This window comes from Notolepis coatsorum, assembly GCF_963971535.1.
Source record: "Notolepis coatsorum genome assembly, chromosome: 8".
In the NCBI taxonomy this organism is placed as follows: domain Eukaryota; kingdom Metazoa; phylum Chordata; class Actinopteri; order Aulopiformes; family Paralepididae; genus Notolepis; species Notolepis coatsorum.
This window is the reverse complement of record NC_140172.1, coordinates 40,089,442-40,115,584: the sequence shown is the minus strand read 5'-3', so window position 1 is coordinate 40,115,584 and position 26,143 is coordinate 40,089,442. Positions and strand designations below refer to the sequence as shown.

Here is a 26,143-nt window from a genome sequence, read left to right as displayed (position 1 = left end):
GGGCATCGTCGTCCTGGAAGACACCACTCCCATCAGGATAGAAGGTTTCATCATAGGATAAAGGTTATCACTCAGAATAACTATGTATTGATTTGCATTGACCGGGGAGAAGTGGACCGAAACCATGCCAGGAAAATGAGTTATTGAGAGTACATGAGTTACAATATGTGACATTGAATTCTTGTATTGTGTTAATTACAGCTCAATGAAATTATAACGGTAACAGTCCCTATAAGACAAGGTATTGCTATTTCCTTCATCTACATCATTTCATGCAGCTGTAATTAACACAACACAAGGATGTCCCTGAAGACATCACTGGTGGCCATATTCAAACTAATCTACTCAATTAAAATCATGTATGCAAAACTGTTTAGCATTTTTGGATGTGTGTGAGAGATTACTGTATGTGCAAAATAAATCAAGTTCCCCTTAAAAAAACTGATCAGTTTTTTGGACTTCCTGGAATATGAGATATGTAGCATTTCACATGTTACCTGCCAAATGCCATCCTGCTCCGCCTGCACCAGACTGAACCATCCACCTATAGGAAGTCCTGCTACCGTACCTGCACTGTCATATTTCATTGATTCTGTACACATCTGCAAATCTGAACTGTGCTGTTACTGCTTATTTAATCATTTATTGAGTCGTATATGTTGACTTATGTTTGTATTTAATCATTGATCATCTTATATGTTGACTTGTTTTTATGTCCCGCTTCTTAATGGACTTTTAGATATTTTACACACAATCTAAGGCTTAAACAGTTGTGTAAAAAATACAATTTCTTTAGTTGAATTAGTTGTAATTTTATGAATTGTATAGTCTCTACTGACTTTTATAACCTAATAATAAGCTGAGGTGTGCAAATGTAGTATGAGATGTGCGTGTAGCCAAGTTTGAAGTGTGTGCCAATGTCATACTTGGATTCTGCTAAGATTCAGAACAGAACATAATTGTAATGTCTCACTGAGGAGTCTGAGACTAAAGGGTAAAGTTATGAATTAACGGGTTTATTAACCAAAACAACATTGGCGTACAAGCCACAATACTTCTGAGCAGTACAATCTGGTATCAGTATCAAATCCCAAGTATCGGTATTGACACCGGTATCAAAACATTTCAAATAATACCCATCTCTAATGGGTCACAAATAATTTAAATAAAAACACACCTTGCACACAATTTCATCACAGTTAAGTTTTATTCATTCAACATTTCACATTACAAATATTTAAAAATTATGCATACTGTTATAAATAGTTGGCTGCAAACAATTAAATAACATTAGATTTTTCTTTTTCGTTTCACTAGCACTTCTACAGACCAACTCCTAGAAATATGGACATATCCGTATTACATAACTTAATTAGAAAGGAAAATACAAAAATAGGAACTTATAAAGTGAAATGACAATAAAAATTAAGGTGATATCTTAAGTAAAAAATGCTATTAATAAATACAACAACCTTCCCATACACAGTTAAAAACTATTGAAATTTTGCCATTAAGTAACATTAACAGACAAATATTTAAATATTTATTTTCCTTCAGAAAATGTGAACCATATATTGTGGAGCACAATATAGCAATTAGTAAAAACTAGACACTTTAACATATTAAAAGCTTCACCTCAAAAATATAACAAAATCTGATCAAATTATAAAAATCAATTATACATTCCAATTAAAAATATACCAATAAACAGCTAAATACATCATTGACCTAATAATTACAATGCAATCAATCACAGTAGCTTGAAATAAACAAAATAAGCAAATGAGCACAAAACCTTTAAATGTTTTAAAAATAACTTCAATTATTTATATTAGTACAAATAGTTTGATTTCTTTTCTTTTTTACAAACACCAGCATGAAAAGGATTACAATAACAGTAGAAAATGACTGTGAAAAACATATTAACATTTTCTTTAATTAAATGTCTGCAATTAAAAATGGCATTAAAGAATTACATTGCAAAGAGTCTTTATCTGGAAAAAGGTTCAAAAGAAGTATTGCACATAACAACTCCAAGTTAACTTGCAACATTTACCACATTCAAGTCTTTTAAGTTCCCCTTCCTCCAGATAGGTTTATAATATCACCTCAATAGACAGTGGGGATGAGTTCTCAAGTCTTTTCAACAGTGTCCTATAAAAGTTACCCAGAGTCCTGCACTGCTAATTCAATTTAGAGTTTGTTTCTGTCTTCATTTCTTTATCTTGTTGTCGTTATTTTTTCCTGCTCTGTGCATCCTACAGAGGTCTGAGTATGGGGAAGCAAGGAGATCAACACATGGGGAGTGAGGTGGGGTGGGGGTGTCCTTAACAACTTAATAGTTGAGAAACAGTTGGTGCACACCACAACAATTACTTTTTAATAGCTAATTTATGTACTTGTCATTTTCATTTTTTTTGTCATGCATGCTAAGGATTACAATAGGAGCTAGTTGGCAAGTCCAAGAATATATATATTTTTCAAATATTAAAATATCTAAACACCAAACATCCATTCTTGTGATACGAGATTCAGCAATTAAGCGTGAACCAAATTTTGCATTCTCCTTATAATAAGTTATGTTCCAGCTATGGAGAGGAAACCAAGACATAGAAGTTACCATTTTCCAACTAGGATAGCCAATTTTAGAGACATTAACATTAATGTCAAATGACAACTTGCTCTGGCCATGCTGTTATAGATTAGATTGACTGAAAACGTCTAGTGTACGAAAGCTAAGACCAATAGCAATAGACTTTGGTCTCTCCTCAGCAGATTCAAAGTCGCATCAACACAAGTGCGCACTTAGTTGTAAAGATTCCTCAGCACTGAAATGTATAAAAAGCATAATTGAAAATAATATATATTGAAATCACTCAACTTTTTATTAATTTTTTATCTTAAAATTAACATTTCCATATATGCAGATCTCTCAGTAACAAAAGTACAAAAGCTACCTTTCACAATGTGAAAAATTGAGGTATTGCAAAAAGGAGTTTTCCCATTTGTGAAAAATGTGCCTAAAATGACTGTTGGAAAAAGAAAAAATATTTAGAAAAGTAGTGCATAATAAATGTTTATATGTGCATGACAAAATAATTTAGCTAGAAAACACTGTACCAAAAATCAGCAGGCCATGTATAAAATAATCATATTTTTTTTCATCTCATTTAACAGCAAATTCTTCACAAAGTGTTTAACTTCTAAAATGTTCACCCCCCCCCCACACCCACAACACTGACGTTCAGGGTGCAGCACTGGTGCAACAGCACAACGTCAAGCCAACACAGACACATTTCTCACTAGTGTGTAGAATAATCAAGTTTAAAGTTCAGTACTGAGTCCATGACATATCTAAATGCTAGGCCAGTATATAGATTAACATACCGTTGAGTGACTTTAAAACTTCAACCTAACATGAGGATTAGTTTTGCTTTTTGTTGTGTGTTAATTTGTCCAGACATGACTAGCTTGCAGACCAATCTGAGATAAAAACAACCACTGCCTATCAACAAGCATCTTTATTTTAAAAGACCTGCCTGTGTGTCTGTAGGCAAGCGCAATTGACCTATCTCAAACCCTGCCCTCTTTTCTTGATCTTCCAATCACAACTGTTGCTTCCCACAATGTTTGTCAGAGGGAAGCAACAGTTGTGATGGGAGGATCAAGAAAAGAAGGCGGGTTTGAGATAGGTCAATAGGCCTACTTTGTTTTTCACTGGTGTCCTCCTGGATTTTGCCTGCACTGTCATCTATTCAAGGCCAGTCTTTGGTTTGCTGGAGTCCATCTGGTTTTGATAAGCAAGCGAGTAGAAATGATAGGAGGGGGGGGGGGGGGGGGGGGGGGCAAAACAATGATGAAAAAACTCCTTTAAAAAAAGAAATACAAAAATAACAATAACCTAAACAGGAAATGAGCTACAGAATGACCCACTACTGCACACAGCCATCTTTGGTTCCCTAAAGCCTCTAGGTACAACCTAATGGAACTGCAGCTGAGATACTAGGAAGTTGGCCGCTAGGCTCGAGAAGGGTGGAAGGCCGGTAAGCAGTGCAAGCAGTACAGAATATTCATGGTGGGCAGGTAGGCTTGCCTCACTTACAGGCTCACCTCCTAGTGCCAGTGTCCGTGTTGGACCAAAACACTGCTTCCCACCTAGTGAATACAATGACAGTAATAGGCATCATTTGTTTTGCGATAATTTGTGTGCCATTCCAGACTACCAAAACTTCACTACAGTGTGTGTATAATGGGATGGGCTATCAGTTACCGCCCCTTCCCACTCTTAAAACTGATTGCAGTCTCTGCCTTAAAGAGTGAACTGTGGGTCATGCGTGTGCAGTAGTAGAGAACATTGCAGACACTATCTTCATTTATGCTTAGAAAACACTGGTTGCTGAGTTGGATTAGCTTGGCTGGAGAAGGGATAGAGGGCTCACTGAAAAGGGCAGACGCCTCTATGATCAAATGCGTGTTGATGACTCAGAAAGCACATTCGACTTTACCTGCTTGTCTCATTAAAGGGGCTTGACGTTTACGTAAATGTAAAATAGAGGTTTAAGTCACGACTTGGGAGAACTGCATTGGAAAAGAACAAAAAAAATAAAACATCTCCCCATCAGCTAGTGACCCTGATGAGGAATGTAAAGAAGGTGGTCCCGCTGACCACTATTCTCTTGATGAGTAACCATCACCTTAGTCCTGGAAATTTGGGGTAGATCCCTTGTCTTTAGATAAACAGGGTGGGGATTTGAATCCCCATTGTCCAGAAATACAAGGCCCTACACCTCTGTAGCAGCAGGGACCACAGACAAGACTTGGTGGGGAGTGGGGGGTTAGACTTATCTCAATACCGGCTAGCATTCCCAGGGGTCACTGTGGTCTCCCTATACGCCATACATTCCCCTAATATACTGTATACTAGGGCAGGAAATCAACAGGGTTGCCGCCAAAAGTTAATAGAGTGGCCCTGAATTTTGGAGAGAATTATTGGTGCAAAGATCAGAGAATGGAATAGTACAATAAGTAATCTTATTGTATTCCAACCGTTTCAAACTTCTCACGTGTGAATTTGTCAAATTCCTTTAACAATGGTTTATTGGAATTACCCCATAGACACTGAAAAATACCCCAGATATCTGTTAATGTGGGCACCCTTAATAAATGATTAATTTCCTATCCTGCTGTATACTGTAGACTGCTCTGTTCTGTCCCTAGCACAGCCCTGGGTTGGATTACAAAAATAAAGAAGTGACGAAGCAACGCGTATAAAACTGTGCCAGTGACACCTCACTCCGCCTGTTGCCTTCCTTTCCTTTGATTGGAAGGAAAGGAGAACATCAGCGGGCATTTTCTTTTCTCTCTCTCTCTCTTTCTCTCTCTCTCTCTCTCTCTTTTTATCTTATTCGGCACATTTAGCAGCTGAGCTTGAGGTATTAGTTTTTGCATGTCAAAATAGAGATCAAAACCAAAACGCTCGTTTTTGAAAATCAATCTTGTCAAGTAATATCAAATGGTAGCATGGTCTTGGAGAAGAGAAAAGGAGGCTCAAACATTTTGATCTGGGAGAAAAGAGGAACCCATTTATTTCTGTTGTTTGTCCTCTCTCCTTCAAAACATAATTGAGATTAAGCTTTGGTTAGCTTTGGAAACTTCTAAGGGTTTCATATACTGTATTTCTCTTTTAATTTCACTCTTTAAAAAGGAAATAAGTGCACTCTTCTTTAGCAACACCTTTTCAATTCATATTTGCTGTGGGGGTTAATATACTAACTACTTATTAAATAAATGGCCAATTGATTAACATTAGTCTAAGCCAATTGATTAGCATTCGTCTCTGAAGCTTTTTGTATTACAACGGAAACAAAAGATTCTGTCTAGAAATAAATAACCAATTGAGTATAATTTGCTCTGGGGTCTGTTGCATAAAAATAAAGATTTGACATACTACTAATAATTAAATGGCCAATCATATGCCAATTGAACAGTGGTTAATATTTCAGAGAGTACAGAGAATACAGAGTGGTATTTCACAGCCCAATCTTTTTTATATATAGATATATATATAGATATAGATAATATATATTTGTTGCACTAACAAAAAAAAACAAAAGGTTTTAAAAAAATAAAAAATAAAATGTATAAATTAAATTATATTACACTTTTTAAATTGTTTCCTTGCTTGACATATTTGGATGCATTTCCAGTTTTTTCTTTTCTCTTCTATCTTCAAAATATAGATATAGATATATATATATTAACTTAAAATGAAAAAAGTTTAGCAAAATCAGAGCTACAAGGAACCAGCAACAGAAAAGTGCATTTATTTGTACAATGATTTGCGACTCCTACACTACCTCCTCCTACACAACCTCCTCCCCTGTTGCCTCTCTCCCTCACCTCTACTACACTGCCTCATCCTCCTCCCCCGTTGCCTCTCTCCCTCACCTCTCTGCCCTGCGCTTCAGTTCCAGCGGAAGGAGATGTGACGGGGCCGGTCCCCTCCCTCCTTCACCAGGGGCTTGTGGAACTCCCGTCCGGCGCGGGAGTGGATGGCCGCCCAGCAGTACTCGCAGTAGTACTGCAGACAGGTGACGTTGGCGCAGAAGAACGGAGCAAACTTGCCACCGCAGCGGGTTCCCTGGCACTCGTCACACAGCTGGTCGTCCAGCACGTATGGCTTCACTTCCACCTGCGGGGGGGGTGGGGGGGGAGACAACAACAGGAAGCAAAGACACAGTGACTGAGTGCAAAGTGTTCAACTGTAAACATTAAAAAGTATACTTAATATCTTAAATTTTAGGAACACCCAGCTGGTACAACAGAGCCCAGGCGTGTGTGTTACAGGTGCATTTGGATTCAAATCGGCATGCACACACCAAACTTTATAAACAATTCATCTATACAAACAAAAAGCTGCTTCATCAGCCGCCCCGTAACTACTACGATATGCAATGAAAATCCACAGCAGCTACGACTTCAAATCAAATCAAATGTGTTTGTAAGGCCCGACAACACACCCCACGGGCCGGACACGTCTTCTTTAACCCCTTCACCTCCGCACTACCAAAACGGTTAACCCTTTCACTGTGGCGACACACAGAAGGTTAACCCTTTCACTGCCACACGACAGCCGGTTAACCCTTTCACTGCCACACGACAGAAGGTTAACCCTTTACTATCACACAACCGACGGCGACCGGTTGTGTGATAGTAAAGGGTTAACCTTCTGTTGTGTGGCAGTGAAAGGGTTAAAAGACTTCACTTGGTCCTTTCCATTTCCTGGTTGTAAAGCTATGAGACACATCACTTGCCGTACTAAATTAATTGAGGTCTTCTGGTGGAGCTTCACCGTCGGCTGCAACAGAGCTCAGTTTGCTTACACAGCAGTGGGCCATTATTGGCAAGTGACAGGATGGATTGAACTGGTCTTACACAAAGTGCCATGCCTATGAACCACCATTAGGGGCCAGACTGGCTAACTGGGGGGCGTCTATTCGAATCCTAACGCATTTATGCTTCCGCGTTCGCGTTTTGCACTCTGATTGGCCACTGATGTTTCTGGTCGCACCAATCGTGTGACGGCAAGTTCTTTCACCGGTTAAGCTTAGGCACTCTTTCGAAGTTGGTTAAGGTTAGAGTTTGTCTTTAGAGCAGGGCGATAGAACACCAGCCCTGATTCCAAACTCTAACCTTAACCAACTTCGAAAGAGTCGCCTAAGCTTAACCAGTGATAAACTAGGCGTTAGTTAGTTTGCTGCTGGTCGAGGCGGAAATGGGTGAGTCACGCGATTGGGCGCACATGTCACATGACCAGAAACATCAGTGGCCAATCAGATCGCACCAGAAACGGCAGTGGCCAATCAGATTCGCAAAAGGCGAACGCGGAAGCATAAATGTGTTAGGATTCAAATAGATGCAACTGGGGGAGTGTGAGCGAGTGTATGAGTGAGTACCTATAGGGTCTATGGAGGTGCTTTGCATATAAAGATCTTTTGCCAAAACAAAAAATCCATTATAATAATACAAATAAGTGATGATAATAAAAATCAAGTGTATATTCTTCTTGTGTTTTATTATCTTTAATCAAAAACAAGAACAGCCTTTACTTGTTGTGTCACTAAGACAAGAGATAGGAAGGGAGGACAGAAATACAGATGTACAGGAAGAAATGTAAAAGGAAGTGAAGTGTTGGGAAATAGAAAGTAGAGGAAGTAGGGGGGAGGGAGGGAGAGAGAGAGAGAGAGAGAGAGAGAGAGAGAGAGAGAGACTATCGATGTTCTCTTTTCCTTCTGCTCACCCGTTTATCGATTTCCCCGTGCTGCAGCTGTACAAAGCGAGCGCTGATAGCAGCAATGTAGCTCTGCTGATTAGAGAAGGCGACCCGCCCTGCTCCCTTGGGGTACTTGAGCTCAGGGTCCGTGTCGATGCCCGCGTAGCACACTCCGCCATACAGACGGTCCATGATCATAGCCAGCTCCACTGCAGAGGGAAGGAGGGGCAACGCACTCGTTATGTGAGGCTGAATATACACAAATGCACTTAATCAGACAAGCGCATAATTAGACGGGTACACAGACTGACGGAACTTGCCAACACACACGCAAATGCGAAATCGATAAAACACACACAATGACGGTTGTTGATCTGAGATCTTTAGGCGTACGGATTCAACTCTAGAATAGTATGATGGTGCAAATATGCACAGGGCCAGTCATCATTATGACCTCAGCCACTAACGTTAATGTTCATATCACTGTTACAGCTGCGTTCACAAAGGAATTAATATACAACACATGTATGAAATATTGATATGGGATCAAATTAAGCTCTGGCGGGGCACAATTCCATGCAATGTGCCTCAAAAATGATTTCTGACAAGACTGGCGTGGTTCAAAGCTGACTTTCAATACAAAATATAATTTAACTTCTAGTATAAGATAAGATATTCCTTTATTGATCCCCTTGGGGAAATTCAGGCATCATAGCAGCATGGGGAGGGGGAGGGGAGGTACAGGTAGTAAAAACAAGCAGTGTAAACAATATAACAAATCAATATAACTAACTAACTAACTAACTCACTGAAGTATACAGTATTCACATAAGGTGCAGTGTGCATAAGGTAGTATTATTGTCCTTTTAGGTTCATAGTAGTTGTAGTTGGGTGTCTGGCAGCCGTCCCTGCCCACTGAGGTGGTTAGTTGAGTGTCGGGGGGGTATTTAGCAAGACTGAAGCTTGTCATGAACAACGACTGATCAGAGGTCTGTTTTACCGCTACAAATCTGCCGAAGACCAAAATGACTGATTTTAATTTGAGATTGGGTGGTTTTCCCGAGTGGACCAATCGGATTAACTGATCTGGTGACTCAAAGCATGCTACTCAAATGTCTCTGTAAGCGGGATAAGCATGATGAAGCAGCTAGGGGTTGGAAATAGAAAGTGGAGGCGGTGTGATATCAGATGAACCTCTGCCTATCTGAGGGACCTATCCCAGGGACCGCACAGACACTGGCTTTCAGGGAGAACCGGTCACAGAAGCAGCACAAGCCTAATTCTGAGCACGTTGTGTGGACAGTCGACAACTGCAGTATTTAGAACAGCTATAGAGCTGGGAGGTATACCATCATGGATCCATACAAAGGTATAGAGTTTTACTATACCGTCATCAACAATATATATATATATATATATATATATATATATATATATATATATATATATATATATATATATATATATTAAGGCTGTCAAAGTTAACGCGATATTAACGCGTTAACTCCCGATTCTATTAATGCCACAAATTTTTTTTTAACTCAAGAATAACTAAAAAAAAATAAAAAATAAATAAAAAAGTTTTACTAGACTTCACTCAGGTGTATTATTGATGCTCTCATTGATACTATGTTTGTTTCTGAAGTGTGTGTGTGTGTGTGTGTGTGTGTGTGTGTGTGTGTGTGTGTGTGTGTGTGTGTGTGTGTGTGTGTGTGTGTGTGTGTGTGTGTGTGTGTGTGTGTGTGAGAGATATAGAGAGAGGGGGGTGAGAGAGATGAGGAAGGGGCAAGAGAGAAAGAGAGCTGGGAGAGTGTGTGTGTGAGGGAGAGAGGGGGGTGTGTGATTAATCAGCCCTTGTGTGTGTGAATGTAACAAGTTCCTAACGTTTTCTTTCCCCTATTATTTCATGCACACTTTATTCATTGTTTTAAATTATTATTTTCTTTTAAGTTATTTTGTGCATCACTCTGTTTTGAATTTGATGCAAATTTGCAATGCATGAGGGTCATCCTTTTGTGTTAAATGGCTGCATAAAGCAAGCATTTGTTGACTCGCATGTTGATAAGAGTATTAAAACTTGGAACTTGAAAAAGATCCGTTTAAGGTAAAAAAAAATTAAAATGCGATTAATTTGCGATTAATCGCGAGTTAACTATGGACAATCATGCGATTAATCGAGTTAAATATTTTAATCGTTTGACAGCACTAATATATATATATATATATATATATATATCCGGTATATGTATATATATAACATTTGAAATCATGTTAATCTAAAAATAATTTACTTGCAGCAGTATTGTAAAATTTCTAACGAAAAAGCACAATGAGAATTGTAAATAGTAAAGAAAATACAAAAGAAAAGATATCTGAAAGATGCTAAATCACGCTGTTTTGCTCTGGAACAAGCCTAGTTAAGCTGGATTTGGCCACGACAACAATGGGGACTCAACATTTGCTACTGTAGGCTGGTCCTCCGGGTCTGGCAAAACACAAATACTGTAAAATATTGTTATAAGAACAGCAGTGCATATTGTGGACTGGAGGAGGAACAGACAATCTTCCAAAAATGGAGATTATTTTATAAAGAATCATCCCTTAACATTTATTGACATGACATTGTAGGCTGTAAATAAAACTTAAGCTTGCATTCCATTTGGCAGATTTTGTTTTAGATTTATTCTCAACCCCATTCCCTATAATTGTAAATAAGCTGTCATTGTAACATTGATAACGTTAGCTTGGCTAACACACATTGCTAACGTTGCGTGACGTTAGCTTGGCTAACGTCCGTTGCTAACGCCGCTAGCTCGCCAACGTTAACTTGTGGTTCACTGTATGTACCTAGCAGCGTGAACTGTGGTCCACTGTATGTACCTAGCAGTGTGAACTGTGGTTCACTGTATGTACCTAGCAGTGTGAACTGTGGTTCACTGTATGTACCTAGCAGTGTGAACTGTGGTTCACTGTATGTACCTAGCAGCAGCGTGAACTGTGGTTCACTGGATGTACCTAGCAGCGTGAACTGTGGTTCACTGTATGTACCTAGCAGTGTGAACTGTGGTTCACTGTATGTACCTAGCAGTGTGAACTGTGGTTCACTGTATGTACCTAGCAGCGTGAACTGTGGTTCACTGTATGTACCTAGCAGCGTGAACTGTGGTTCACTGGATGTACCTAGCAGCAGCGTGAACTGTGGTTCACTGGATGTACCTAGCAGCGTGAACTGTGGTTCACTGTATGTACCTAGCAGCGTGAACTGTGGTTCACTGTATGTACCTAGCAGCGTGAACTGTGGTTCACTGTATGTACCTAGCAGCGTGAACTGTGATTGATCTACTTTTGTGGGGACAGACAGATAGAGATACAGACATACAAACAAACCCTGTCCTAGACAGCTCGTGGGCAGCGCCATGCCGTAAGAAATATTATTGATTGGGCTGATTTGTTCAATACAAGTTAAATTGGCAAACCTTAAGATCCTCATCTATTGATGATAAGTGGTCATTGCTGGTATAGTATCACTGCCTGTGTGCTAGATGATTTTCCTAGGAATAACAAACCAGACACCAGTGTTATCGGTTGGCGATAAGGACATTTCATATAACATTTATGTTATATGAAAATGTTATTATTACTTTAAAAAGGTATAAAAGTACAAATCAAAATGTACCTGCACGGAGAGGGCGGGGCACCCCACCTACGAAGATGGTCTTCCTGGGGTCCAAAGGCTGAGAGCCGTCCATCACAAAGTCACTGTCGTTCAGGTTCCAGGGACGGATCTGGACCTGTGGAACACATCAGCACCAGGGTTCAGCTCAATAGGGGGTTTGATCCAACTTATGGTGTTACAGATATATCAACTACTAGAGTCTAAGACGGGGGTCGCCAAACCGTTTGACAGTAGAAGCCATTTTTCCAGATAAAAAGAAATGCCTAACTTGGGAGCCACAACTTGTGAATATTACTTATGATTTTAAAGATGTGTTTATCAACATAATCTTGAGAATAGATGTATCCATTAATTCCAGGCTGCATTTACAATAGAGAAACAGTTCAAAGTGACAATAACATTCTAAAATGACTCACATTTATTTCCTGTTGCAATGTTTGCTAATGCAATAACTGTTCCCTACCAACAGAATACCAGTGAAGCCGTCTATACTTGTTATACAGCCTATATAGGCAGCACAAAATATGGTGAGGATAGGATATAAAAACAAAGCTATATCGTGCTCATTCCGATATGAAAGCCTGCTTACAAATCTAACTGAAAGACATATTTAGCAGATAATGCAGTTGTTTGTTGTTGCAGCCTACAGTGCAGAAGGATGGCAAAGACTGATAAAAGATGAATAGCATCATCAACAAAGGTTTATTTGTTATAAAAAAGTTGAGATCCAAGGCAGCTCTAAAGTTTTAAAATGCCTTTATTTTATGGCTCACATTATTTAGAGAATTTAAAATAAACCGACATGTTTCGGCCTACACAGGGCCTTCGTCAGGGTGTTGAATGTAGGCCCTGTGTCGGCCGAAACATGTCGGTTTATTTTAAATTCTCTAAATAATGTGAGCCATAAAATAAAGGCATTTTAAAACTTTAGAGCTGCCTAGGATCTCAACTTTTTTATAACGAATCCTACCCCGGATTTAATCCAAAGAGCACCTACCGAAACAAAACCAAGAACGCTGAAGCCCTCTCCATATCCTCTTTTTGATCAAAGGTTTATTTGTATCCATTAATTCCAGACTGCATTTACAAAAGAGAATCGTTATAGTCCTCATTTCCACGGTTTGCACCCTAGAGAGAGAGACCGAATAGGCTTCAAAAATTTGGATGGTGGAAAAAAAGTCATGATTGGTAAGATGTCAGTTATCCTTTTATTCATAATCGTGGATTACATTCCTCTGGCAAGTTGTGTCGTGGTTTGGATAGTTTTATTATAATAATAATAGACCAAATTATGAAGGCACAGATTTCTGGTGAAATAAAGTCACTGAACGTTTTTTTTTTTTCATGGGAAAAATGCCTCTGAGTCACAAGGGGCAGGTTCAAGATCTGCATGTATACTCCGATAGGTTGCCGACCTTTTTGACTGATGGCAATTTACCTAAACCCTGCCGTCTTCCTTGATCCTCCAATCACAACTATTGCTTCAAGACAAGACAGCAAGTTTGAGATGGGTCCATTGTGGGCAGGCCTATAGCAAGTTGATCTACGCCTGCCTCCCTACTATGAGGGAATATCATTAGCAGCAGTGCAGGGAGGGCTGGAGAGGAGTCTGTGTGGGGGACCACACTGGGAATGGATGCTTGGCAGGGAAAACACCACCATGCCCCCAAGAGACCGTCTCCCACTAACGTTTGTTGTATTAGTATTAGTTTCTGTCGTTTACTTTTTAATATAAAACTAAACTGAGGATTTCCTGAGTTAGGATGCCACAACATTTGGGCTGTTCGTCGACTGTGGCATTCAAGGCTGGAGTTCCCTGGATAATGAGGCTCCAGTGAGCTTCAAGTTGAGGCCTGTCTCATCGGTTACGGCCTGTTTGTCCATTTAGCCATAATATTGCCATAGCCAGCCTGCTCCTGGTTACCCCTCACCCGATGTTCCAGATGGTTTGTTACACAGAGCCATCTGAGAAGTCATCCTTGGAAATGAATCCAGCTGCCTCACAAGCTAACCTCTTAAGCCCGATCGGCCCGGTACCGGGCCACGATTTATTTCACATCACAAATAGATCAATACAGTCCGTATTAAGTGATGTTGCAATTCTTTTTCAAATGTAGCCAAGAGTAAAGACCCTAACCCAGGGGTCGGCAACCTTTACTATCAAAAGAGCCATTTTGCCCCTTCTTGCACAAAATAAAATGCACCTGGAGCCGCAAAACCTATTTACCCTTAAAATTAAGATAAGTGTATAAAGTTGTATATATATTTATACTATATATTAGTGTTGTCACGATACTGGAATTTCGACGTCGATATGATACCTTGAAAAGTATCGATATTTTCTATACCAAAAAAAAAATAAAAAAAAAAAAATATATATATAGTATATATATATATATATATATATATAGCTTATTTAGTATGTACCTATTGTTATTTTTCGTTCGGTCTCAAGTGACGGAGAGGAGACGGGCAGAAATTACAGCTGCTAAAGAATCCATTCCGATTAACCTCGTAAGCCCGGAGGCTTTTTTTTATTATTATTATTATTTTTTGCCTAAAATACATACCTAAGTAAATGGAATATTGCTCCACTTCTACAAGGTCCATTTGCATGTTCTTGGTATCTAGGGTCATCTATGGACCTCAGTGAATGTATTCCCAGTGTCAGAAATATTGTGTCTATTACTAGGCTTGCTTAAATTGTGATGAAACAAAGGAGAATATAAATTATGATTTTTCTTTGCATCTTTGACAGTGAATCCATGCTAAAAATGACCAGACATGAAAAAGCTTGTTCAGTACCTTCTTGAGATCATTATTATTATTTTATTTCATTGTGTTTTTATCCCTAGTTGCACTTTTGTTGCAACCCCAGTTATCCCATTAGTTCCCCCAAACTTACTGTCGGTCTGTCTGTTATGTTAAGCTAAGAAGTCTGCTAAGAGCCCGGAAAAGGAGCCGTGCCCACAGGAAGCAGAGATGGAGGGTGTGACAGAAATAATCGTTAGATTAGTCGACTAATCGAAAAAATAATCGACAGATTAGTCGACTACCAAAATAATCGTTAGTTGCAGCCCTAGTTTTGTGGTATATAATCCCGAGTAATAAGAGAAATAAAAAATAATGATCAGGATTTGCTTGCAGAAAGCTAGAAGCCTTTGGGAAGTGTAGTTAAAAAAAATTCCAATGCTCATTGAAAGCTCTGGAAGTCCTCTTCTCAAAATGACTACATTTTCCATCATTCAGCGGGGCCGCTTATTCAAAATGGCGGATCTCCGCGACCACAACAAACACATTTAAAAAACTAAAATCTCACTAATAACACTTTAACCTATTGGTAAACAAACGTATTGATGAAAATATACATTATAACTGCTGTTGTGACATAGTTATGATGTTTATTCTTGAATACGTTAAAAATAAAATAAAAAAAGAACGATAATTATGTCAGACAGTCTGGAGAGCTTGATTTATGACGTGATGTCATTTGCGGTCCGGCCCCGGACCGCACGGGCGGAAGAGGTTAAGAGACAACGGACCCAGTACTTTGTTGGTGGTGTGAAAATATGCCAGTGGATATTTGTAGGTCTGCATGCATCTTAACACATTAAGGACCGTCCACGAGTTAACTCGTGTTTCGATTCCACCCGTTGTGGACCAGAGCCACGAGTAACTCGTGGCAAGTTGTTATTGTTTTATTCCGTATTAATAACGGTATTAACGTCCCCGATCGACTTGCAGGATCTACCCGCATATTTGATTTCCGAAACATGCAATACCGGCCAGATCCTCTTAGGGGCGCCATCGCTCCACTGCAGTATCATTGAGGCCGAATGGGGGGGAAAAAAATGTATTGTCTAGGGGCATTTCATATGAGCCTGGATCCCAGCCGAACATCCTCCATCTTTGATCACGTTACGGAACGCAGATTTCAACCTGGAATAATGGGATTTATGATCAGCCAATGGACATATCGATCTACCAGATGCCGATGAATAATGACAAAATGCTGACGGCGATCAAATTACAGCCGGATTGGACATTGTTGTAACACGCAAGCGATCGATCAGTGAATGTGGCTACTTGAACGCACACTGTATTGCTAATCAATAATACTAATCGGTGTCCCCCGCCGTCCCCATTTCATCCATAGATGCTCTGTAATAGTCCGGATGATAAGCAGTTTGTTTTATTTCATTCGTATATATACAACAGAAAAGGCATTTGATATAACGTGACTAGCCTTTAGCCTCCCAGAAAAAAGACGAGACGAAAACTGCGATAAAGCTTATATTCACGACGCTATAAAATGACAACCAACCGATGGATTTTTATTTTCTTTAAGCCATTATGAAGGCTCGGTTTATGCACTCAAGTGACAATGAGAATGGACAGATAGCAATACTATAAAGTATATATATAGCTGTTAGAAAGTACATCGGTTTGTTGACAAACCCTGGTCGTCCAGAACCATATTACACTGCAAACCGTGGTCGCCAATGTGTTAAGAGAACAGCCAACAGCCCCATTGAAGCTCTGTAGCTCAAAACGGGCTATTGTGTTATCATCTTTGTTAATAAGACATAGATTGAAAAGTATCCGCCCGATTTGTACAAGTGATGGCTTATTTAGGCAAGTAGGCAAGAACCTGTACTTTCATATAATGTAAAAAAAATTAAGCTTGCTTAACAAGACCCTATTATCTGTGCCTGGTCACATATTTCATATTGAATGTCTCCGGATGGCAAAATTCAGTACTGTATCTACAAGAACCTCTGTAAATCCTCTGCCCTTTGTTCATTTCCTTAGATCTTTAGTACACTCAATCTCAAGAAGGTGCTGCATGAGCTCAGTGGCATTATTTATTTTGGTCAATGTTAGCGTGGTGTTATTCACCGTCAAATATGGGAGGGGGGGGAACTAATAATAATAATTTATATTCTCCTTTGGTTCATTACAATTTACTCAAGCAGAGTAACAGACACAATATTTATAACACTGGGAATACATTCACTGAGATCCATAGATGCCCCTAGATACCAAGAACATGCAAATGAAGTGGAGCAATCTTTTTTTTAGGCAGATTTTCTGAAAAAAGGGCTAGGGCTTAAAAGGTTAAATGAAGTTTCACGGTGAGCTGCTAGCGAAGTCAAATACAAATCGAATCCATTGATGTAGTAGTTGGTACTCTGTAAGAAACAGTGGGAGATAGGAGCAGATGTGCCCTGTGTGTGTGTGTGTTTTTAAACTGACCGGCTTGTCTTTGATTGTGGGGCTGGACACACACAGATACAGCTTGCCATCCTCCTCGATGCAGGCATCAATCAGGGCCTGCACTGAGCTCTCGTCCTGGAACAGCAGGAAGGCGTAGCCTGCAGACAAGACAACACGGGCAAGGTTAAGCCTACTGCGGATCAACCCAGTGAACAATACAACAGACGGAAAGAAAAAGTGAAGTCACTATCGCTATTACAATCCAACACAGGGGTTCCCCTACATTTTTGTCCAGGTGACCCTGTATTGATGTCAGAAAACGTCCCTGCCGTTTAAAAGGTGATGTAGACGACATTTCTTTTTAGAACTATTTTGGTAATATGTGGTGAAATTCTCTTCATATCCCAACAGCTACCAATGAATCAAACATACTTTAAAAAATAATCTGATCTCTGACTCTCCCAGGCCTTGTAATCAGACATTCCAAGATCTCAGGGTGGCCTGAATCTTAAGACCCCAATCAGATTAGCTTGGCCTCTGCCAAGTGGTGTTCCCGGGTTGCATCGGAAAACTAACACCACCACGTTCCTCGTCGAAAAGTACCCACAGTGAGAATTTATTTTTCCAGAAATCAGAGGCTGGGAATTCTTTATTATATATTTATTTAATCCAGCTTTAAGATGCATGTGCCTCTGGGAGTCAGTATAAAACCTCTGTTGTGCTTATGCATGCATAGCGCACGGCACAGGGCTCTATTTCAGCTGCACATGTAAGCTCACTCATTCATTTCTCCCCAAATTGCCTACCCCCCCCCCCCCCCTTTAAAATGAGAAAATTATGTGTTGACATCTTACTAATTACACATAAGACTGAGCGCTGCATACACATGGTTTAATTCCTCAACGGGGGCAGGAATAAAGCGTTTTTTGTGGGAGGGTAAGAGTCAACTGTTATTTAGGCAGTCCAAAAAGACTACTGCCAGTAGTTTCTCATTTCAAAATGACAATCAGACATTATTATAACAGTCATTTTAGATTCATTTAAGATCAGACAAGAATGTCATTGTCCCTGTGGGGAAATTACTTTTCTGCAACAGTACAGCAGCACAGCAAGGGATAAAAGAAGAGATACAAAGGATAAAAGGTAACAACATTTATTATATTATATATATATATATATATATATATATATATATATATATATATATACACAGCGGTATTTAAAAAACAAAAACAAAATAAACACTTTGATGGTTTCTAGTGTCTAGGCATCCCCTAGGCAGAGCCCATCTCAAACCCTGCCCTCTTTTATTGATCCTCAAATCACAACTGTTGCTTCCCTTGGATAAACAAAGTAACAACAGTTGTGATTGGAGGATCAAGAAAAGAGGGTGGGGTTTGAGATAGGTCAATGACAATATACATCGGACTACTCACTGGGCACGTGCAAACTAAATCTGGGGGCTTTCAGTTGATTGCTTGAGAATAAAAAGGTACAATGTGAAGGCACTCTTGACAATCTGACACACCTTTTGGAGGAAAGTAGGACTTGCTCTCTGCCTTGTGGGGCCAGTCCACAAACAGGTGGCCGAAACGACGGAAACTGGCTGTTATCTCATCTGGAACAAGAAAAAAGAAATGCAGGAGACCGGTCATTCACATGTGGCTAACTGACAACCAACATACCGGTACAACATAACTGACCTATCTCAAACGCGCCTTTTTATTTTTTTTAAATCCTCCAATCAGAACCGCTGCTTCCCTCGGACAAGCAACAGCTGTGATTGGAAGATCAAGAAAAGAAGGCGGGGCAATTAGGAAAAATCGCACAGTAACAAATGGTAGAGCATCCACTTCAAGGGTAAACACACACCTGAACTTTAAGGAGATATTCCACCGAACATAAAAAGTAGGAACGTGTTCGGTGTCTCGAGAGCTCATGACCAGTGGTGCAGTGCTGGTATAACGGCGTTTTACCTCGGTCACTGAGGCTGAAGTACGCACAATCGCGCACGGATATGTTCCCGCGTGTACGCGCAGTCACGGACACAAAAATCCGCTGTTCCCATTCGTTGTAACTAAGTACCGGCTCGGCCCGCGGCCACCGTTTTTACATAACAAAAGCACAGGTAGAGTAGGCTGACCAAACGTCCTCTTTTGCTCTTTTTTTTTCACGCCCTGTCCGGGGTTTCACTGTTTTTCAGTTTCAGTTTCACGGCCTTTTGCGAGCATCTGAAGGCTCGGGGCTGCATTTTTCGCCGAACATATAAATTACCGAATAAAGCGCTATTCGTTGCCGTTCGAATGCCATCTGGATCGCCAAAATCCGTGCCTCGGTTCTCGAGTTACATGCCGAAATGTCAGGCATGCGACTTTTTACATGGCATTATCCAACCGGACTCCCGGAGAAGCATGCAGCTGCAGAGCCGCAGAGCCAGCGGTGCTCTCTGGGCCGCGCGCTGACGGCCGCGCTGTGAGGCAATAGTATCCAGCTGCAGGACGAGAGCACCAACACTCTCAGGACCGCAACACTTTAAGGACCCACACTTTAAGGACCCTCGCTGGCTGATTTGGGTCACATGACCGTCCCACCCAATGGCTGAATTGGAGTATTGCACTGCGGGATTGATTGATTGATTGATTGATTGATTGATTGATTGATTGATTGAAAACTTTATTAACAGATTGCAGAATGGGTACAGTACAGCTAAATACATACAATTGTTAAGGGGATGCAGACCAGAGAAAGACTTTCGTCTTGTTTACATCAGGGTCCCCCATTTTCAATTCATCATAACATATATGACATACACGACATACAGATAGACAGTACTGCTACATCTATACATTTATGACATATACCAGATTTGCAAATACAGTACTGTTTGTGATACAAAAGTTTCATACGCTGCTACCTTTTTCAGCTTCTCTATTTCAAGGCCAAAAAAAAAGAAAAAAAAAATCTGTGCCAAAAAAAACTGTGCATGCGCATGCGCACTCGCGTGCACATGCGCGCGCACGCGCGTGGAGCGTTTGACCTACTGTCAATTTGCCACTGCACCACTGCTCATGACATCACCAGGAGAGCAGACCTGTAGTTAGCGTACAGACGCTATATTCCCTCAACTACTTTCAACCGCAGTACTGTAGGTTTAAAGCTGAAGAGATAGTTGAGGAAATACATGTCTGGATGTTCAGGTCTGCTCTCCTCCAAGACATGACCTCATGTTAGGGCTGGGAGGTACAAGTTAAAGAAAAGAAAAAAATGATTTGTACAGGAAAACTATACCGCCAAATACCACTATACTGTCAAAATTAAGACAAATACTGTGATCTGATATTAGTATCGCCCAGCCCGACATCACCTTCACATTTCACAGGCCCACTCCTCAGAACACGATGAAAGGATTCAATCAAAACCCCTGCCCCTTTTTTTTTTAACCCGATCCACCTCTTGAGAACTAAGAGGTCACCGCACCTTCGTCTATATCCGGGGGCAGCCCTCCGACGAAGACTTTGCGTGAGTAGCGTTCCACGCGCTCTCCGTTCTGGTGGGGGAAGCAGTGGGGCGAGCCCAGCCCGGCCAGGCCCTGGTCCCCGCGCTCATCGTCAGGGAAACCGTCCTCCATGGGGAAGAGAGAGGAGTGGCCTGGAAGAGCAAAAGGAAGACGTTTACTTAGCTGCTAGCTGAGGACAAGGAGTTAAAAGAGGAGGAGGGGTCACAGACGTCACAGGAGTCATGCCTTTTGAAGACACGACACCATCAGTATAGTGGTATATATTTTGACCACGAAAAAGCATCAACATGTAAAACACATCAATAGTAATTCTCACTGCCTCGTGACTCATACATCAATTCCCAACTCAACTACAGTGACCTGTCCTCTACTCTTACGAGAAGGAGGAGAAGAAGAGATGTTGATGTTGTTTCTACGTTTCATTGAGTCTCTCAGGCATTGTTTAGAACATGGTTTGAGCTCTTTAAAGCCACATTAAAAATCACACTCAAATCCACCACTTCCGGGGATTTTGCCAATGTTGAGCCTGGTTGTGGACAATGGCTTAATGAAAAAACACTGAAGGGTTTTAGCTGTGGATGTTTGGAAGAAATGGTTGCCAAAACCTAATCCTTTATCATGTGACCGCTTATGAAAATTAGAATTTTAACGAATTAATAAATAAACATAATGGCTAGTTATTAACATGAAGCCCAAGTGGGACATCTTCAAAAACATGTATCAAGATTTCTACCAGGTGAACGTTGAGGAATGACAAAACTGATCCGTTGGTGACTTCCAGCTCCTGCCTTGCTGGCAACAATGTTATTATTGTTGCATCGTCAACGACCATTTAAATGATGGACCATTTATGATTTTCACACCTTGTTGATGTGTGCCGCCACTGTAAAGACTGGGGCCAACACCCCTCACCTGCAAGTGAGTAAAGCCTAAGACTATTATAGCATTAACATTGGCCGACAAAAGGTTCTGAGTCACTAAGGTGGACGGGGGCTTCATTCCATTTATGTCATGTACTAGCAATGGGGATAAAATGTACTTTGAACGATCAACACTTTAAACCCTTTCACTGCCACACGACAGAAGGTTAACCCTTTACTATCACACAACCGACGGTTAACCGGCTGTGGTGTGGCAGTGAAAGGGTTAACCTTCGGTGTATTGACGCAGTGAAAGGGTTAACCGTTTGGTAGTGCGGCAGTGAGAGGGTTAAAGCATCCTCCAAAACCCCTCCAGAAGTGTAGCGAACCCCCAACGTGTTGTTCCGTCTCTAGAGCTTATTCTGCTGGTATGACTCGGCTCAACAACACTGCTGTGTCTGTGGAGAACCAAACAAGTATGCAGCCGGACACACGCGTGTGCGTGCGTGTGTGCGTGTGTGACTGAGCTGAATACAGTAATCCTTCTCCCCACCTCTGCTGCTTCGTGTCTCACCCACAGGCAGAGGGTTGCACACACACACAGTTAGCTGCAACACTATTTAGGCTTGTAGGCTCTCTGGACTACTGGTTCTGCTGCTGTCTGTGTATATCTGTGTGAGTGTGAGTGTGAGTGTGTGTGTGTGTGTGTGTGTGTGTGTGTGTGTGTGTGTGTGTGTGTGTGTGTGTGTGTGTGGTATGCGTGTGTATGTATGTGTGCGTATGTGTGTGTCTGTGTGTGTATGTGTGTGTCTGTGTGTGTATGGGTGTGTGTGTGTGCGCATGTGGGTATATGTGTGTGTGTGTGTGTGTGTGTGTGGGGGTGTGTGTGGGGGTATATGTGCGTGTGTGTTTGTGGTATGTGTGTGTGTGTGTGTTTGTGGTATGTGTGTGTGTGTGTATGTGTGTGTGTGGGTATATGTGTGTGTGTGTGTGTGTATGGGTGTGTGTGTGTATGGGTGTGTGTGTATGTGGGTATATGTGTGTGTGTGTGTGTATATGTGTGTGTGGTGGGTGTGTGTGTGTGTGTGTGTGTGTGTGTGTGTGTTGTACACGTGCGTTAGAGGGTAAGCCTTGCCTGGCCTATTCCTGCTCCCATCCAACCTGCCCTGAGCTGCTTTATACAGATTTATGTAAGGGAGTTAGCCCTCAGCTTATACACTGTGTGTGTGTGTGTGTGTGTGTGTGTGTGTGTGTGTGTGTGTGTGTGTGTGTGTGTGTGTGTGTGTGTGTGTGTGTGTGTGTGTGTGTGTGTGTGTGTGTGTGTGTGTGAGAGAGAGAGAGAGAGAGAGGAGACCATCAGGCCATGTGCCTGAGCGTGTGTCAGTGTGTGTGTGTGTCAGTGTGTGTGTGTCTGTGTGTCTGTGTGTCTGTGTGTCTGTGTGTGTCAGTGTGTGTGTGTCAGTGTGTGTGTGTGTCAGTGTGTGTAAATGGAAGCTTGTGTGCATCTCCTTCTCTCCGAGCAGCAGGATAACGTGACACTAACAACTTGTGATGTTTCTCATCTTAATAAACATGCGATGGGAAAACACAGCACACTCATTAGAGCAAGTCCTCCACTAAGACATGCTTAGTCAACTTAATAGTCAAGGACATTGTCAACTTATCCATTAACAAGATTTAATCAACAAATCTGTCAAATGGCAGGTTTCACCACATGCAATGAAGGGCCTCTTTTAATCTCATACTTACCAGAGACTTGCTTATCATTTCTCAGGGAATAACTCATTCGGTATGAAAATGAATAAATAAATGAATAAATATATACATAAATAATCCTTGGTCGATTGACCCACAGATTGATCAATGAATAAATATTGGGTCTCATTCACCAACATTGCCAAAAGATTTCTCTTAGGTCTTAAGTCTTAAGTGGCCAAAACGATCCCAGCTGGGATGCCCACAATGAGGAATGTCACTCATTGACAAACATGAACGCATTCCCGTGTAGTTAATTTGAATACAGACACGCCTCCGGCAGCTCCTTGGCACCAAATGAAATCGCAAAAAGTAAGACATCAAGAGTTAGACACACATACCTGTCCAGCTCATTATAATGCAACTGATATATGATGGGCCATGTGGAAATGGTGGCCGATGTAGGTAGCGGAAGCGCTTTGCGACCAATCAAAATGAGATGTATTGTCATCATACAGCTCGTGGCCATCTGCCGCAGCGCGCAGTACTGTATAGTCTACGTGTGTAATCTATGAACGCAGTAGGCTTATATTATTCTAATGACTTGTTTTATTAGGAGAGCAAAGATACTGCGCTGCCCTATAGTAGTACAGTTCACCAGTCCACGCATGGTACGCCCGACTCTGGCGGCCTTAATATGTGTACTGTTCTACTGTACTTACTGTACATATAGGGCAGAGCATATAGTATCTACTAAATCTAGATACTAAATGAAACAAGTAATTAGAATAATATAAGGCAAGCCTACTGTTCATTCATTAGACATGTAGGCTATACAGTGTGTGTGTGTGTGGCACAACAAGACTGGAATATTAATAGTCTATTCCACTATAGATATATCCACGCAATTAGCTTTAGTTCTTATTTATCCACTGTCATTTGCAGTGTTGGTGTAGTCTACATAGTGTATTTCAATATCTGTTTGATTGATTAATGATATATTTGAAAGAATGCAGGTTATAGCTATATAAAACGACAAATGTCTGTCCCATTGTACCAATCAATGGGATATATTGCATGTTGGCTATAACCTGCATTCTTTCAAATGTATAATTAATCAATAAAACAGATATTTAACAAAGAAATACAAATGCCACAGAAGGCATTAAATAATTATTAGGGATGCTCGATATTGGCTTTTTTACCGATACCGATATTGTCCAATTCTTAATTTCCGATACCGATATCAACCGATATCACATTTTAATGCGGATATGTAAGGGATAATGTATAGCTACGAGGTCATTGTCGCAAAATAATTGACCGACACGGAGTTTAAAATACCGAGGCGCCGCGCCGAGGTGTTTTAAACGTAGTGAAGGTCAATTATTTTGCGACAATGACCGAGTAGGCTATACATTATCCCGCTTATTACATGGCTAACTTACTAACAATATACCTAATTCATTTGACAAATCGCAGTTGTTCTGTGGCTCTGTCAGCCCAAATAAAGTGATTATTATTATCGCGGGCAGCCTCTGTGTTCTGGCTCCGCTGTGTTCTGGCTGCGCTCGTCGCTCCGCCCCCTGTCATCGCCGGCACGGCAGTGTCTAATTGCACTGAAACAGTGTGTCAGTGGGCTTGATTGCGAACAGCTGCGCTCTGCGGTCATTATTGAAAAATCTGCGGTCATTATTGAAAAATAATGGCCGCAGTCGGGGGGCTGTTGACCAATCACAAGCAAGCATTTCGGCGAATGTGAAAACGCCATGTAATAACGGCCGATAATATCGGTAGGCCGATAATATCGGACATCCCTAATAATTATTATTTTCAATCATTTCACAATAATTGCATAATTGTGTTTGAATATCTGAGTAATTAAGTAATTATACATTTGTCCAAAATAGCTGGTTCAGATATGGTTAATCCAGCTGCCCTGTGATCAGATGAATCCATATTATTTATTTTCGGACATCAAATGAGTAAATTTTTTATCATACAAATATTGTCATGATTCTTTAAATTATGATGAATTTATTCCAAGGAGGCCTGTAGAGTTGACATGAAGGAATCACTATGATTCCTCCCAAATAAAGCCCTTAAGAACACGGAGCACACCAGTCTGTCAAGTTAAGACTGCTCTTCAGCGCTCCTAAATCCTGCTCTTAGTTAGGGCCGAATCCAAGACAAGGGACGGTTGGTGAATCCCAAAATCTGCCCTAAGAGCACATTTTCTGTCTTAAGTCCGTTGGTAAATGAGACCCAATGAGCGGGCAGCCCTTATTCTCAAGCACAACAAGGGAAACAGAATCAAGAAAGCAGTGGTCTATATATATAAAAAAAAAAAAAGGAAACGATAACAAAACAAAACATTCAGACAATCATGCAGACGGACATTCGACCACTTCACTGGACAGACGCAAAGCACAGTCGCATTGAAATTATACTGAGAGCTCAAAACAAGCATTCACTAAAACTACAGCCAACAAAACTATGATTAAAAAAACGGGGGCTGCATGTCTGAGAACTAAGCATGGAATCCTGTTGAACTGCACTTGGTGATGAAAGTGACAAAGAGGACAATCTTATTATTACCTCGTCTCCTTCCATAATTCCTGGCTGCTTGTTGAAGAAAGACAGATGAGAGAAAAGGACGATTATCAAACATCTGCGAAACATCGATGAATTTTTATATTAAACACTGGTCAATGGTCACGTGTTTAAAGGGGAGATGAAGCGTTAAACAATATGAGCCTAGTTTGTTTGTTGTGTACCTTGGGTAAGACATGGTCCTATAATCAAATGTGAAATCCTGCTTATTTGTCCGAAAACTCAAATGTAATTTCCCCGTTTTTGCCATGGGCGCCACCATTTTAGATTTAGCTGGATGGTGATGTCACGGT

General features: G+C 40.7%; 1 protein-coding gene across 2 annotated transcripts in view; it reads right to left on the bottom strand.

Moving 5' to 3' along the window:
* Positions 1-1,188: 1,188 nt before the first annotated feature.
* cpeb4b (cytoplasmic polyadenylation element binding protein 4b) overlaps positions 1,189-26,143 on the bottom strand; it is a 74,325-nt gene continuing 49,370 nt past the window's right edge. Inside the window, exons 5-11 of one of the 2 annotated variants that reach the window (XM_084320265.1) lie at positions 20,643-20,813; positions 18,694-18,783; positions 17,205-17,323; positions 11,949-12,063; positions 8,300-8,481; positions 6,448-6,691; positions 1,189-3,029 (exon numbers count right to left, since the gene is read on the bottom strand). In XM_084320265.1, coding sequence (XP_084176391.1) covers positions 6,464-6,691; positions 8,300-8,481; positions 11,949-12,063; positions 17,205-17,323; positions 18,694-18,783; positions 20,643-20,813 — 905 coding nt within the window. In that variant the 3' untranslated portion in view covers positions 1,189-3,029; positions 6,448-6,463. The remainder of the gene's footprint in view (positions 3,030-6,447; positions 6,692-8,299; positions 8,482-11,948; positions 12,064-17,204; positions 17,324-18,693; positions 18,784-20,642; positions 20,814-26,143) is intronic. The other variant, XM_084320266.1, reaches the window with a different exon arrangement.